At 38.3% G+C, this 17,213-nt stretch overlaps 2 protein-coding genes across 3 annotated transcripts; one reads left to right on the forward strand and one right to left on the reverse strand.

The window, feature by feature from the left end:
* Window positions 337–8,437, forward strand: LOC109706825 (glycerophosphodiester phosphodiesterase GDPDL4-like). 2 transcript variants are annotated; one of them, XM_020227832.1, is made up of 9 exons: window positions 337–639; window positions 1,415–1,708; window positions 3,405–3,520; window positions 3,854–4,355; window positions 4,771–4,809; window positions 4,921–5,208; window positions 5,853–5,992; window positions 6,681–7,167; window positions 7,666–8,437. In XM_020227832.1, the coding sequence occupies exons 1-9, from the start codon at window positions 489–491 to the stop codon at window positions 7,935–7,937; spliced, it is 2,289 nt and encodes a 762-aa protein (XP_020083421.1). In that variant the 5' UTR covers window positions 337–488; the 3' UTR covers window positions 7,938–8,437. The 2 variants fall into 2 exon arrangements, with proteins under 2 accessions (XP_020083421.1, XP_020083422.1); XM_020227833.1 differs by lacking the exon at window positions 1,415–1,708 and having other exon boundaries at window positions 339–639.
* Window positions 9,058–15,113, reverse strand: LOC109705431 (E3 ubiquitin-protein ligase UPL5-like; the record flags this gene model as incomplete). The annotated part of the gene is given in 3 exon segments (XM_020226163.1): window positions 9,058–9,593; window positions 10,524–11,113; window positions 13,568–15,113. Coding segments are annotated over 3 exon segments (2,400 nt in total), but the record flags the coding sequence as incomplete, so codon positions are not given.

Here is a 17,213-nt window from a genome sequence, read left to right on the forward strand (position 1 = left end):
GCAAGACGGAGAGCAGAAAAATTGAGCTTGTGTGAAAATACAATGCAGTAATGATAATAATAATAGAATAGAATATTAAAGTGAAAAATATTCAATGCTTGCTCGTGCAAAGCTGACAGTAAAAAGTTGTCCGAACGGGTTCCACCCGTCCGGAAGCCGACAAGCAACTTCCGACCCGCGGAGGTCGGTCTACTCTTCATTTCCATTCCTCATCTTATTAATTTTTTTTTTTAAAAAAATAATAGTAATAAAAGAGAATAACACGAGTCCACAGTGCTCATCTCTCTCTCTCTCTCATATGATATGATGGTGTGTGTATGTGTATATATATATATATATATATATATATATATATATATGTTACCTCTCCTACACAGGAGCCATTACTCCCGTGTGCCTCCCCCTCCGACTCTTTAGTACCTCTGTGAACAGAGGAGCCATTACTCCCGCTTCTCTCCCTCTCTCTCTCTTCTAATCTCCTTCTTTTGATGCTCCGAGGTGTGTTCTCCATCGTTGGGATATCTACAATGAGGGGGAGGAAGAGGAAGCTCTCCTCCTTGCTTGGATCTTTTCTTCTGCTTCAGATGGGCCTGGTCATGGCGCAGAGCACCAGCAAATCTCCTTGGAAAACCCTAAGCGGTAAACCCTTTCTCTCTCTAGTTGTTCTTTGTTTCTTTCTTCCTTTTTTGGGGCCCCTTTTTTGGGAAATTTTGTGCTATTCTGGGTTGGATCTTTCGCGGATAGTGTTTGCTAGTTATGTACTTGGGATGGAAGGGGACGTTCTCTATGTTGGTTGGGGTTTGAATTTTGCATGTGGGATCAATTCGAGGGGGAAGGGACTAGGGTTTTTTCGGCCAATTTTGAGGTGAGATTTCCATACTCTTCGCATTCTCTTTTTAGCGGCTTGGTTGGGTGAAGTGTGATAAGGAAAGGTTGAGTGGTCTGGGGCCTGTTTGAAGAGGAAATGTCTTTCTTTTCTTTTTCTTTTTTTTTAAAAAAGAAATCTTTAATCACGGCATAATTAAATCTGAAATTACGAGTAGATATGGCTAAACGCAAATGCTTTTGGCGGTAGTTTCTTTTACAGCAACAACGTTCGAGTATGTTTCAATTCAGTGTGATATTAATGCTGCTTGGGACGATTAAACTGTATCCTAAGCTTCGGTAGTTTAAGATTCCTTTCATGTTTACTCAGGTTTGACTTTTCTCACAAGAGTATATATGTATTTTTTCCATTTTTTTTTGTTCTATTTGCGTTACATATAAGTTCGGAATTGTGCTGTAAGTAGATAGATGTTTATTTGTTTTTATGTGTAGATATTTGAATCGGACTTCTCCATCCATGGTGCTTTATGTTTTTATTTCCTTTATATAGTCTTGTTTGGAGGCTTATCATCTGCCTTCATAATTTCAGGTAATCCTCCGGCTATAATAGCCAGGGGCGGCTTTTCGGGAATATTTCCTGATTCCAGTTATGCCGCATATCGTTTTGTATACTCTGCTAGCTCAGAGGATACAGTTCTGTGGTGTGATGTGCAATTAACAAAGGACGGCATTGGAATCTGTCTACCGGATGTTATATTAGACAATTGCACTAATATCGCAGATGTTTATCCCAGTGGAATGACAAATTACGTTGTTAATGGTGCGCCGATGAGAGGGTGGTTTTCTGTGGACTATAATAGCTCTGAAATTTCTGAGCTTTCTTGTAAGTACTTTATTTAAGTTATTTTTGTTTATTATGATGCCCTGCTACAAATGCACGTAGGAGTGCATTGCTCTTCATTCTATATGAGCTTGCTCTCAACTGTACAAATGAGGTTGAGAGTGACAGTTTAAGACACGTCGAAACTAGCGGAAAATTACGTAAATATCAAAAACCCATGAAGCTCATTATGGTGGTGATCGTGTTAGCTATTCTAGTTAACCATGGTTAATGCCGTCTACTTTTCGAGGGCCTTGCACTTATACGAACCATTCATTTAGCTTGAGGGGAAAAACAAAAAATCTGTCGAGCTGGGGGAGCTCCAGGCTTTGATGGGCACCGCGTGATGTCTGCCCACGCGGCACCCATTGGGATAGGGAGTGCTCTTTCACGCACATAGCAAAAATCTCTCACCTGCTTGCCCGTAACAGTTGCACAAACTCAAAGGGGCGCAATTTTGGTGGCTAATATGGATTATTCTAAAAGTTGTTGCTGAGTTCGACACTCTGTGCGTGTAAGCCGAAGTGTCTAGGGCTGCCATAGAGCTTTTAAAAAGCATATATATTATAATTAGGAGGGAGGTGATAGGTGGTAGTTTTCTTCCTACTTGGCTTGTATCTAGGCTCCGTTCGGTGCAGCTCTACTTGTACTCTTGGGTGGCAAGAGGCCTACGTATAGGAGTGGTGTGTCTCAAGCAATTCCAAGCCCTTCAACTCTAACAGCTTGTAATCCTCTCTCTCAAGTAATATAATACAAGTTCCAATTTCCTCGAAGAACTACTTTCTCTTTCTTTCTTCCAACTTAGTTCTAGAGCGAGTAGAACCAGGCTAGCAAGTTAGATGCAGGCTTGCCTATCTTCACGGAGGAAGGCAGGCACCGCACAGGTTCTTATGAGCCAAAAACTTAGGCCCATGACAGCTCGCTCCCTTCCGAGTTTTTTTTTTTTTTTTTTTTTTTTTTTTTTTTTTTTTTTTTTTTTTTTTTTTTGGCCATTTTAAGAAATTTAAGTAAATACAAGAAAAATGTTAAAAAGTAAAAAAAAAAAAAACCCAACAAGCATAAAAATAAAAAAAAAATTGAATACTGGAAGAGAGTGCACGCACAAAGGATCACTTCCGGTATATGTTTTATTTTTAAAGGATAAAAGTAAAAAAGGGATTAAATTTAAAAAAGTTATACTTGACTGGTTTGCTTTTAATTGAACAATAAAATTTAAAAACGGTCCTGTTAATATAGAACTTGATTACAACCTAAAAGAAAGAATCAATTAATTATTTTCAGAGAGAGATGATACTATTTTATCTTCTGATAAATTTAAAAAGTATAGTGGAGTTTTTGCATTCTTTTAAAATTGATTTTTTTATTTTTAATTTATTTTAATTTTTTTACTTCTGCCCGCCCAGCGCCTACCAGAGCTCCAGGCTCCAACAATTTTGTTGGAGCCCCGGCTCCACATNTGACCACCTAAGTTGATAAAAGTTGCACCTTTGTGTGCCCTCTTACTGACGGTGAAAATCATTACCTTTTCCCTGATTTCTCTCTGTTGTCTGGATGATATTTATCTTGCTTTGTTGGTTATTATATTTGGCTTGCTTTTGGAATTCCAAGGAATCAAAGATCCAAAAACAAAATGTCTTTTGTTTGTGGTTCCATATGATATTATCATAAATTTTGTGCTGATTATCTTACAATTGAACAGTGACGCAAGCTATATATTCTCGCACGGAAAGATTTGATGCTAGCAATTATGCTATACTACGTGTCACTGATGTGGTATCGCAGATTAAGCCCCCTGCTATTTGGCTGAATGTACAGGTGCAGTTACTAACCATTGTTTGCACCATTCTTTTTTGTAGATGATTAACTTTGGTGAAATTGCAACCGAACCTTCAAAATGTTTGAATTATCATAGATGCCCCTGCCATGATACATATTCTTTTACAAGTGTCTTTTTTGGTCGCATTTATGAAAACTACATGTAATATTCAGAAGGGCATTTTATTTAAGTATATATACAGGCATTCTTGATGTTTCCAACATTTGGAGGGCATTTATGAACTTATAGATTGCTAGAGGGTATGTATTTAGTTTTTCCTTTTTTTTTCCCCTCTTCTATCCTGACATCTCTAAATTTTCTTTCAATTGCAGCATGATATTTTCTACAAAGAACACAATCTTAGCATGAGGAACTTTATTATTTCGGTATCGAAGCAAGTTGTTGTAAACTATGTCTCCTCACCTGAGGTGGGTTTTCTCAAAAGTATAGCTCCAAGAGTTAGCAGCAAGACAAAGCTCATTTTCCGATTTCTTGATGAAACCTTACATGATCCTTCGACGAACCAAACTTATAACTCACTGTTGAGAAACCTTACATTTGTCAAGACCTTTGCTTCCGGAATTCTTGTTCCTAAAAACTATATTTGGCCGGTATCTCCTGATAATTACCTATTACCACCCAACACGTCGGTCGTGACTGATGCCCATAAAGCAGGGCTGGAAATTTATGCTGCAGATTTTGCAAATGACAACCTTTTTAGCTACAATTACAGTTTTGATCCATTAGCGGAATACCTTTCTTTCATCGATAATGGTGAATTCTCTGTTGATGGTGTGGTGTCGGACTTCCCTATTACTCCATCAGAGGCCATTGGTAAGTTTTTTGTTTCACCATAATATTTTCATTTTAACCATATGAAGTTTTATTGTCATTTGTTGGAATGTAACTAGACAGGTGGTATAATCAGAATATTAATGGGGGATTTGGCAAATGGTTTATTTACTAAGTTATACATGCTTGTTAGATTTACCTCTCTAAGTTGTTAGTGCAGATGCGAAACCTCTTGGCATTTTATATTTTTCATTTCATGTGGAAAGAAACGAAAGTAACTTATTTCATGCAAATCTACACATTACAAGTTACACTATATGATATGCCGGTTGCTAATGTTAGTTTTATCTATGAAGTTAATATCTTCCAGTTGCTGGAGAGTACATATATATGTACTTTTGTGATATTATCTGGAATAGGTTTCATTTGATATTCACATATATCTCTATCCGCGCAGGTTGCTTTTTCCATTTGAACAAAAGTAGCACAGATCATGGTATGTATTAATATCTGTTTATCAAATGCTTCAAGAATCTGCTATCTTCAATAGGAAAGAAAAGAGCAAAAAGTTCAAACTCCGAAACTTTTTGATGTTATTGTATTGCAGGAAAGCCAGTGATTATTTCGCATTATGGTGCTAGTGGAGACTATCCCGACTGTACTGATCTGGCTTATCAAAATGCAGTTAGCGATGGTGCTGATATCATAGATTGTCCCGTTCAAGTAACTCAGGATAGTATCCTGATATGCATGAGTTCCATTAATTTAATGGATGATACCAATGTTGCAAATACGCAGTTCAGATCTCGTGTTTCTGTTGTCCCTCAAATTCAAAGTACTCCTGGAATTTTTACCTTTAATCTCACATGGGATGAGATTCAAAATAACATACAACGTAAGTTGATATAGCCACTTCTTTGCATATTAGCTCTTACTTGAATTAGAAGTATTTTTATTACTTAATTATGTGAGATAACATAGAAGCAAGTGCTAAAATGGATTTCTTTTATCGTTATTTTAGGCTAGAAAATTTACATATGCTGCTATATTGTATCTCATGTTTAGATGAATACTCAAAAAAAACCTTTTTCATTCATGATCTTCAAGTGCTACCATTAACCATTTCCGAAAAAATAGTGGGAATTTTGTATCTTCCCTTTATCTTTAAGTGACTGTGTTTCTATTGCATATAATTTTACTTATCTAGCTGGTGTAAGCAAGAGGACCTTAATAACATTGTATGAGGAAGCCATATGACCGCTAAAACTTGTTAAGATGCATGCTTTCTGATATTGGATCATCATCGTTGTAATTATCATAAGAATCATCTGCTGTTGATTTTGTCTTAGTTGCATTCAGAGTCATGGGGCCCCTATCTTTGAATGTAGAACTTTTCATAACTTGTGATTTAACATTTCTACATCTGTAACTATTTAAAACAACTCAGCTCAGAAAATAGGAGGGTGCTATTTTTGCATTTTAACATTTTTCAGTGTTCGTTTAGGTCCAATTTTCTTCTTTTTTCTTTTCCTTCTGCAGCTGTAATATCAAGTCCTGAAAGCAACTTCAAACTGACAAGAAACCCAAGATACAAAACTGCTGGAAATTTTATGAAGCTAGCTGATTTCTTGGCCTTTGCAAAAGACAAGGATTTATCTGGAATTTTGATTAGCGTACAGGTAAGAATTTTTAGCAAGAAGCATTTTTCCTACAGAATAAACTATACTTTTGTTTCAGTTTAAAGTTGCTGCATCCAGATAAACCATATACCACTGCATTGTGGGCCATGTGACCAACCTTTATTAATAACATTTACTCTTAGACCTTTGGAAGTATTGTTGCCATTTTTTTATTTTGGTAAAATGTATGGAGCTTACCTGAGCGATAGTTTGTTTTGATTTTACTACCCAGCCTTTAAAAGATTTTATTTTTATACCTAACCTTTGTTTGATTGAGCCATTTGAAATTTATCTTATCACACTTTTGGCCTGTTTGGATGTTAGAACTAGTAATTCAATTATGTGGTATGAGGCTTCTTTCTGTGATTGCAACCTAGGAGCTTGCTTTAAGTCCATTGCGAGGTGCTGAGAGCTATGATTTTAGAATAATACATTTCACCTAAGAGGTGATTTATCTTATTTTGAGAAAAATGACTTAAAGGCTGTATATACTATGTTGTAGATATTTAATCATACCCATTTACCAATTGCTGCAAAGCCTTTGACTGGAAAGATACTGAACGAGATGTTCAGGCTTCCAAACAGGCCCTTAATTCTATTTGAAACCATTTCTAAGGACATTGTTATTCATTAATAGGCTTTCTAAGGACATTGTTATTCACTAATAGGCTTTCTCTTTGTGCTACAGTATGCTGCATTTATGGCAGAGAACTTAGGGTTCAGTGCAACAGATGCCATAATCACTGCCCTAAGCGAAGCCGGTTACAACAAACAGACTACTGCCTTGGATGTTATGATTCAATCTATCGACAGCTCTGTTCTCGTCAACTTCAAGCAAAAAACCAAGTACAAGCTCGTTTACATGATAGATGAATATGTCAGTGATGCTCTCCCTTCCTCACTTGCCGATATTAAAACATTTGCTGATGCCGTGGCAGTACACAAGGGATCGATTTATGCCGTCGATGAGTACTTCATTACCAACCAAACCAATCTTGTTGAGCACTTGAAGGCTGCTGGCTTGCTGGTTTATGTTTATGTGCTAAGAAATGAGTTTACCTCCCAACCATGGGACTTTTTTGCAGATGCCACTGTGGAGATAAATTCATATGTTGCCGGAGTTGGGGTGGATGGCCTCATCACGGATTTCCCTGCAACAGCTAGAAGATATAAAAGTGCATGCCTCTCTATTGATGACTTATATTTTCACATTTTATTTTCTTTTTTACTTCTATTAATCTGTCTCGAAAAGATCGGATAATAGAGAAACTAGTCTTTCTATACATATGGAGAATCATAGGGAACAAATACTTGATATCTCTCAGCAGCTAGAGTGATACAAGAGCATTTCTCTATCTATGTTCACTCATTCAAATCCCCAACAGCTTCCCTCCACAGCTGACACCAAAGCTTCTAATTTGCTCTTCTGCTGTTAACGCTCGGATTAAGCTTTTGGCAGCTTCTTGACTTAAATGAGTTTTGTTTGTCAACAACCGGGTCGTTGCTTTTGAGAGTAGCGAACCCGTGCTCCAAAAGCCAAGCCAAACGAACTAAGTTTGTAGTTCCTACTATTATTGGTTTTCATGCCGCCTCATGGCGCCTTTTTGAGTTAGGGACTGGTTGATTAACAAATATTGCACTAATCAACGCCATATATTCTGAAATTCATGCAGGAAATTCTTGTTTTAATTTGGGGAACAACACACCAGTCTATATGGAAACTATTCAAGCCGGTGGGCTTTTACAGCTCATCATTCCACCAGCACGGCCTCCAATGCCGGCGTTGAACGTCTCTGATGTGGTGGAGCCGCCTCTGCCTCCCGTTGCATTGAAGCCGCCACCAGCTTCCCCGGCCAACAGTCCACATTCAGCTGCTGCACGAAGAACCACTGCCTCGGTTTTTGCATTGCTTCTTGTTATGCTCTCTACATTTCTCCTCGTCTGAGCACCGTCTTGCATTTGTGGTTGATAAATTAGTCAGGCTGCAAGTATTGTTTGGGAGCTTGTAATCCTGTTATTGTAAGGCTTCTATTTTGTAGTAATATGATTGTTATTATTATTGTAGCTCTCTTGGAGTTGTTCGATTTGTTTTGTTTTGCTGCGGGCACCAGCTATCTGTAAATAACATTCTTATCATCGGAATTCATCAGTTAGAAACGAGTTGTAATATGATGAGTACAAGGGTGGTGTAGCAGGATGACACCTAGTTTGATGATTTTTCTGATGCCCAAGTACAGGTCTAACAAGTACCTAATTACTCTTACGCATGGCGTCTCCTGATTGAGGATGTAATGTTTTTTTTTTTTTTTTTTTTTTTTTTTGGGGTCAGTTTTTCAGTATTTTCGATTTGAGAAAACATGTACATCCGTTTGGTGAACGAGAAGGGCTTTATAGCCAAAGTACCCATGCAAATATGTCAAATTGTGAAAGTATTCTTTGAAAGGCTATGTTTGCCTAAGTCGACATTTGCTTGCATCTTCTTAAAAACCTTATTTAAGCATGTATCTTTGTGAGATTACTGGTGAATTGAATATTTTTGTGTAGTTTTGTTGTCAGTGACGTACATGAAAATAAGGTTTTCAACCGCATGTATGTGATCGTCAACTTTACAGGGCTGTGCACGTAATTATCCATTTTTAGGCAGGTATGTTTGCAAAATCACCCAACAAAATAGATCCAATTTGAGCCGAACAGACCCTTAGCAGTATCTATCTGTAAATATCGACAGGAACATAGCATGTAAAATTCGACTGATCAGAAGAACTCCTGATGAAAAATATCTACAATTTGCACATCCCATGCACTCTTCCCTAATTATTATCAACTTCTTTATGCAAGCACTAGTATCTACACTACCAATCCAAGGAGCAAAGAGGATAAAGTTCTGCAAATTTTTAGAAACCAATGTGAGCATCGTCGCCACTCAACCGCATATATAGTCAGACTGACGAAGTTCATGGTGAGTATTGTTGTTTTTCACCTTTTCCTAAGCATCATTATTCCTTAAAAATTTTACAAAATATACACACACGAATTGTAACTTCACACAAATAAGAACCAAAATGATAAAGGAAAAGATGCATCATGCTAAAACAGGAAGCAAAGATCCCTTTCCTTTGGCAATTGAAGCCTGTTAGATGATTATTAACAAAGATCATTTACCATTTACCCGAAAAAAAAAAAAAACAGAAAAGGAAAAAGGGGAGCCTTGCCTAAACATCCTGAATAGGACCAGACATCTACCTTTTTAAATACAACACAGGGTAGGCAAAACACCCCTGTATTTAACAGTCATATGTACAAATATACCCACTTCCCATCTCTTCTGAATTTTGTACTACCATATACCAAAAGTAGAGCTCACATGTTCTTGAATGATCATCTGAAGCCGCGCGCGCATCACGGTGAGGGAAGGATAAGGTGGGAGGAGGAGGCGGTAGAAGCATGTGTGAGATGTCGGGAGGCGGTCCTGCGGCACCGGACTTCTTTGTATGTACAGTTTCGAAGGCAAACCGCCAAAGCCGTCAATAGGCAAGTACTTTACAGAGGTCCAAAAGTAAAGCAGCATCCTCTGCTGTTCAATAGACATGCTCTCCACCACCTGTTTCAGATGTTTCTCTCATATGTCAGTACATTTTGGTATATATTCTCTGCTGAAAATTTTTTGGGAGAACTTCGACAAATATTGCTCCTCCAACTGTTTTCACCTGTTTCTTGAGAATAGATTTAATACTGATTGAATTATAATAGCCTTTTAGAGTTTGCTTCAAATGGTAGCTATTTGTTAATTCAACCGGCATTCGAGAGAAGTTCATATATTTTAGTTTTCTATATATTTTTTTATTACCAGCCATCCTTCAATTCTTCCCAAAGTTTCACGCTAGTCCTTAACCTTGAAATTTAAGCATTCGAGTCCCAGCAATCATATATGTGTTGCTCTGTACTCTAGTCAAAACCACCACGAATGACTAAAAAAAACATAAACAGGGTGGCCACAAATGATACATTTGTTAGTCATACGCATATCCATCCTCTCACGAAACTAGAAGCACTTACCAACCTAAGAGAGTAAAAATTGAAACAACATTTTTTTTGCGTCTATCATCATATTTCAAGAAAGAATGCAGATGGACTTGGCAGTCACCTTTGCGGTTTTGTTAGTCCCATTAATGGATATGACAGGACTATATAGAACAATTACATCAGGAAGGTTTAAATTCAATGTGTGGGGATTAAATCATTTAAGTGAAATTTAAATAGTTAAGGAACCAAAGTTAAATTGGATAGTATAGCAACTAGTTGAAACTCCATATATGACAAATGATAGCCTTGATTGGAGTCTTCTTGATGCACCATGTATGCATGTAATTGGAAATACATGTATGGGCCTAGATCCTTGAGAAGAAGTTTCACATGATTTACATGGAGAATCTTCACTTATAGCTTCAAAGACAAAGCAGCAAGTAGAGAGGGGCGGGAAATAAAAGACTTTGGAAGATCACAACTTAATTTAAATTGCAAGTGCAAATACCTTCCAAAACCAGCCGATTAGACGATCTTTTGCCTTGTAGCCATTGTATTCAGTATGTGCTTTCCAATCCTTGATGTCAATTACGCAATCACTACCACCTAACATTCTATCAAAATCTTCAATATCTAAACTCTGAAAGAAAAACTTCTGAAGCTTTGAGTCAGCAAGGACGTCGCCAAATCCTTGAGCAAAACGAGAAACCTGTTTGGAAATAGATGTTACGAAGCAATCCTGAATGAGAAGGTCTATATATTCCTCTCTATTCTTGCTATTTACAACTTTATCCTTCCCACCAGGGCAGAGTTCGATGACCTTTCTAGTTCCTAATCCTTCAATTTCTCTTGTAAACGTCAGTCCTAATGCATCTGAATCAAGAAGATCAGCGTCCATCTCTAAAATTTTTTTGCTGCTACTGTATAAGAATGGATCTGCATCCTTAATATCTTCCAAAGTAATAGCTTTACCAGCTAGCTGCAAGAAAAATAGGCGATCAAACGCAATGCCTACTTGCACTTTGTGCATCAAGGCTAGTGCAATTACTCGACCGGAAAAGACAAAGTAGTTCAGGTGCAAGGGATCCACGGCAGACGCTGCAATTTATACACAAAAAAAGGCGAAAGATAAGCATTTATTACGTAAAGACTGATAAGAGCAATAATTATTAAAGACCCAAAAAAGATAGCAAGCAATGATAGTGGAACTAGCATCACATATCTCCTAGATACTAGTAGATGATCTCAAAAAAAATAGCCAGTTCTGTATGCAATGTAGTGGAATACTATCAACAATTTTTGATTTAATATGAAAAGGAAAAGGTCAAAGAGAATAAGAAAAGAATGACCAACCCACTCAAAATCAAGATAAGTGGCCAATACCAGTTCAGGTTTGGTTAGTGCTGAAAAAACTGTCTGTGCATCCCATGGGATTTGGCCATATCAAACTTCAGTATACAAATATTAATATATTATAATCTAGCCTCATGATCTCATAAAATCAATAGTGTAAACAGCAGATCCAGTGATCCTTAATTCTTTTCTGGTCTCAAATGGTATAAGATTTGATCAACTTAGTTTGACCCATTTCACTATACAAATTAATATATTATAATCTAACCTCATGATCTCATAAAACCAATAGTGTTAACAGCAGATCCAGTCATCCTTCATCCTTTCCTGGTCTCAAATGGTATAAGATTTGATCAACTTGGCTTGATCCGACTAGCCTTCAACCCAACCCAACTTTAGCTTTAGTCCCAGCCAGAGGAAGGTTAGGCTAGGGCTGAACATAACATTGTTTTTTGTTTTTTTAAAGAAAAGAGAGAAAATTTTAACACCATCAAGTGGTAATGGAAAAATGAAGTTACTCCTCACAATCACACCAAATAAAAGGGTATACAAGTCGAAATCCCAAAGAAGATCTTCCAATGAGATAATGTACTAGTGGCATTAATGTGAAGCTTCTACTGTATTTCTAATGTTCTTTTCAGGTCAATATGGAGAGACCAGAAGCTCTCAAGGTGACCAGTTTGGTAATTGTTGGAGGTCTAATACATTATTCAAGAAATTGTGACTTGAATTGCATTAGAAGAATATATAAGCTCTGTTTGATCTATGGGTTTCTTGCAGACTCCACGTGTTTCATTGTCTTTCTCCCTGCTCCCATACTCCATAATTTCAACCGTACAATGATTGGACGGGAGCTCTTTTGGATGATAATGCCTTTAAAGAGGAGGTACAGACGCTTCTACCTTGTTTCGTCTTTTCCTTCCATTACTATGCGTTAGATGCACTATGATGCAGCACCAAAGAATCACAAACATTATAAGCCCCGCCTCCATAACAATTTATAATTTTAAAGCATTCTTGAGTCCACAGGACGCAGCACACCACAAAGAGCAACATTAGCTTTGGGCAACTGACACCAAAAAGAATTATTTGCTGATTCTCCCTCAATTCCCCCTTGAAATAACTCAATGATGAAGGAAAGGATCCAACTTCCAACTGTAAAGGAGATGGTGAAATTTTTGCAATCAGACGGTGTTAGAAGAATACAAGAGCAACCATATGGGAAATAGGCTCATGGACTTCAGAAAGAAAAGGTACCATCTTCATGCGGAGTACTCTCATATTGTTGCAACTTAAGGGGACCATAGAACTAAGATAAGTAATCAATCGACTGTCATTTGTTACAAGAGAAACTGACAGTCGTCCAAAGGATTAGCCAAAGAGGCAAAAAGTAGTAGCGGTTACTAGGTTTGTGAACTACTATAAAGGTGAAAAAGGAAATTGAGGAAACTGAAAATGAAGAGAAGAGGCAAAGTAACTAGGATAAGAGGGAAAGCTGACAAAGAAAATTTAGAACATTCCTCCAACCCAACCAGTGATCTGTGAAGCAGAAATGGTGACTGCCGTGATGAGAACTCGGACACTATCGGAGGCCTACAATGACTTCTCCATTCATAGGAGCTGAGATAGCAGCTGATATGAAGAGTAATAAGAAAGTTGCTTAGTACCAAATTTTAATAGTCACGTAAATAACATAAAAAGTACAAAAGGTTCCACCTAATCTCTTTTAATGATTCACGTAACCAACAGGCTTTTCTATGAGAATTGTAAGTTGGTTTCAGTGTTGTCTCATAAGGACCCACCTAATCTCTTTTGATGATTCACATATCCAACTGACTTTTCTATGAGAATTGTAAGTAGGTTTCAGTGGCCTCATAAGCACCCTCTGCCCCTTCATTTGATGATTCAACTCGAGTAAAATGAGAAATTAAAAATATACAACTATGGAAGTATATCTGTACATCACCATTTATATCCAGAAGAGTTGGAACTCGGATGTCCTCATGAACTATAAGCTGTGGATTATCAATGTAGATTCTGTTATACGTCTTATTATGAAATCCATTTTCGGTCATCCCAGTACAACAATTATCTAATGTGAATTTCAGTAGTATCTATCCAAATGAATATAATTTGAACAACATGCAATGAAATTAAAAAAAAAAAAAACATACAAAATTTAAGGAATGTAAAACTTACCAGGATTTGGGAAGAACCTTCTTTGGTCATTTGCACATGGCAGGAATAGCACATTTTGTGGGCTAAAGATTGCATGACAAACCAACGAGAACCACTCCCTTAAAACACCAGGACCTGTAGCTTCTTCATTTTTGAACTCCATGAAGAGGCCACCACGCAATGCACTAGCATCAGCCTGGATAATATACTCAAAAGACTCCTCTAACAATCTTGACCGGTCAATTAGCATTTCATGAAGCTCATAAAAATCATCCTTTCCATCAGGGAACAACATCAAAACCAAATTTCGCCTTGCCTCAAATTCCAAAAGATCCTTATGCTTTAGAAGCCAGTACAGATTACTGTTCCTCTTTGCACATTTGACAAGAGCATTGATAGGCAACCGCCAAGCGAGCAGAACAGAATGAAGCGAGTCCTTTGCATCCTCGTAAATTTCCAAAAACGAATTAAGCTCCGTCAAGACGACAAGGATATGTGAGCACTCGGACGAAAGAGATTTGCTCTGCCCCATCCCTTTCTCCAGAAAATCCCTGTTTAACTTCTTGAGACACTCATCTACCTTCTTCAAAAGCTCTCTATATATAGCATAGAGTGTGGAAATCCAATGATCGCAGCTATTATACACCATTTTCGGGATTGGACCAGTCTTCCCACCCATCCATTCCTGAACAGCTCGGCGCAACGCATGCAAAAAGCTTGATAACTCGCAAAGATCCTTGGCAGAAACCAACATGGAGTCCGAGGACAATCCTGCGATCACAATATCAGCCATTTCTCTAGCAAAAGGTAACAACTGCGGTATCACATTCACCGGCCACTCTAAATGGCCAGCCCACCAACAATCCGGCACATCCAGCAACGAAGCAAAAGCATTTCGACACGACAGGTATAGCGAGTCCTTCTTACCGACCGTCCAAGCGAGCAACTTACAGAAATCGAGAAGTATAGGAATACACTTCACCTGAAAATCCTTGGGCAGATACTCCGAATTCGAATTCACGAAATACCGAATGGCCTTCTCTGCAGCGCTGTGGTACTTAGTGAGGTACAATTTGACGAGCGCCACGGTGGCGCCACTCAAGAGGAATACCTCTACATAATCTAAGAAGGGGTCGGTCCCCTGATCAACGGAGGCAGCAGTGGACAAGATGAGGAACTCCTTCACGAGGGTGTTCACATAGGAGGCGTCCCTGTTGGCGTACAAGCGCCCGTCGATCATGCTCGAGATCGCGAAGACCATGTCGTTCGCGAGCTGCCACGCGCGCGGTTGCTTCGTGCTGCGGAGGCGGCCGGTGAGGTGGAGGCTCGAGTCGTTCCCCACGAAGCACTCGGCGAGAGTGGAGTCTCCCTGGAGCTGGCGCCCGCCGTACACGAGGCACTGCTCGCGCGAGGCGACGCCGGCGGTGCCGCAGATGAGATCGACGACGGATTGGACGGTGTCGTCGGGATTGGCGTGGATTACTAGGGTTTTAGTCTCTGCGCGAACGAAGAAATGGATGGTGGAGGGGGTTCGGGGGGGTAGAACCGCGGCGGGGTCGGAGGGCCGNGCCGCAGATGAGATCGACGACGGATTGGACGGTGTCGTCGGGATTGGCGTGGATTACTAGGGTTTTAGTCTCTGCGCGAACGAAGAAATGGATGGTGTGGGCGGCCATGGGCGGAGCAGCGGCGGAGGCGGGGGAGGAGGAGAGGAAACCCTACAGCACCATGAAGGGGGGAGGAGGAGGAGGAAGAAGAGCTAGGGTTTGAGAGGGTTTTGGTCGGAATTAAGGCTGAAAGAGATGGAAGAGGCAGGTGCGGAAGCAAAAGGGGAAAGGGTAAGTGGTCGAATGTCGACAGCATAGCGCAGGGAGTGAGAGGTCGCATGCGACTGCTTCAAATACTCGCATCGCTCGAGACTCGACAGTGGGGGCTGATGATGTAAGCGTCCGATTGCGCTGGTCGCGTGCCACGTGCGATGGAGATTACTAAAAAGAAGCAGCTTTCGTACACCCACGTTCACCACATCATCCGTGAGTCACCCTAGTTATTCTCGCGTGCGAGATGTCACGTGCAGAGATATTAGTAGCATTCGAAATGCTTAGATATTTATCCCAACTTAAATCTAGATTTTTCTGTTAAAAATAAAAAACATTCATCTACGTTCTCATATATAAATTCTCGCATGCGAGATGACACGTGTAGAGATATTCGTAGTATTTAAAATGCTTAGACATTTATCCCAACTGTAATATAGATTTTTCTTTTAAAAAATAAAAAACATTCATCTATATTTTTTTATTATAAATTTTAATATAGAGATTACTAAAAAGAAGCAACCTTCGGACAACTTCGTCCACCACGTCATTCGTGAATCACCCTAGTTATTCTTGCGTGCGAGATGACACGTATAGAGATGTTCGTAGCATTTGAAATGCTTAATTAAACATTTATCCCGACTGTAATCTAGATTTTTCTCTTAAAAAGTAAAAAACATTCATCTACATTCTCATATTATAAATTTTAATATGGAGATTACTAAAAAAAAGCAACCTTCGGATAACCACGTCCATCACATCATTCGTAAATCACCCTAGTTATTCTCGCATGCAAGATGATATGTGTAGAGATGCCTGTAGCATTTGAAATACTTAGACATTTATCCCAACTGTAATCTAAACTTTTCTCTTAAAAAGTGAAAAACATTCACTAACAAGAAAAATTTGAGTATATATATNATTTATTTATTTTTGGTCCTTTAATTTTAATTTATTATAATTTTTAGCTTGAATTATTATGATACGCTTAATATTTTAATTTTCAAACTTTAATTAATTATAATATTTGGCTCAAAATGTAAGATATATAATATTTTTGTTCTTGAACTTTTTGAATTAAGTTTTCAAACACCACTTCTAGCGTCAAATTATTTGCTAGATCTGGTTCATAACGTTATTCGAATCGCATGACAGTTAATAAAATTTTTATTATTTTACTCTTTTTACACCCTATATTAAGAAATAGATGGAATAAAGTAGGTATATAATTGTGCCCTCACTGAAAAAAAAAAAAAAAAAAAATTGTGAGCACTACGTGATTAATCCATCAATCAAAATATGGGATTCATATATATCCAACTTTTTGCATCAAACATGACATCTTGATATTATTGCACGAATTTGATTTTTTTGAAAAACCAGCTTGGCTCACAAATAAATAAAATATATTTATATGCTGAACTATAAAAACATTTTATATGCTAAAGCAAAATTTTTATTTGTAGGAGATATTATTTACACCTTCTCAACATCTATTCTGTACCTATTTCAATTTCAAGCACTCTATGACTGGTTTTCATTAATTTTTTTTTTTAAAAAGAATGAGTACATGGTAATTGGACGAAGATTGACGTGGCATGGTTAATAGGGTGGTGCATGGGGTGCACCCTGCACCAGGTGCACAGAATTCTTTGTCTGTTTGGGCCAGAATTGCCCATGGCCCAAGATGTTGTTCAATAGGCCTCTAAGGTCCATCAATTGCAACATCCTTTGGGCCTTGTGAAAAGCCCATATATAATACATAACTGGATCCATATTACTTCTTAGACCCATTCTTAACTTGATTATCCGGCCCGTTAAGGTACACTGGCATATAGGGCGGGTCCAAT

Source organism: Ananas comosus, linkage group 2, assembly GCF_001540865.1.
Source record: "Ananas comosus cultivar F153 linkage group 2, ASM154086v1, whole genome shotgun sequence".
Classification (NCBI taxonomy): domain Eukaryota; kingdom Viridiplantae; phylum Streptophyta; class Magnoliopsida; order Poales; family Bromeliaceae; genus Ananas; species Ananas comosus.

Coding starts and splice junctions, on each gene's coding strand:
- LOC109706825 (XM_020227832.1), top strand. CDS start 489: ATGCTCCGAGGTGTGTTCTCCATCGTTGGGATATCTACAATGAGGGGG. Junction 1,709..3,404: donor TGAAATTTCTGAGCTTTCTT/GTAAGTACTTTA, acceptor ACAATTGAACAG/TGACGCAAGCTATATATTCT. Junction 7,168..7,665: donor AACAGCTAGAAGATATAAAA/GTGCATGCCTCT, acceptor AAATTCATGCAG/GAAATTCTTGTTTTAATTTG.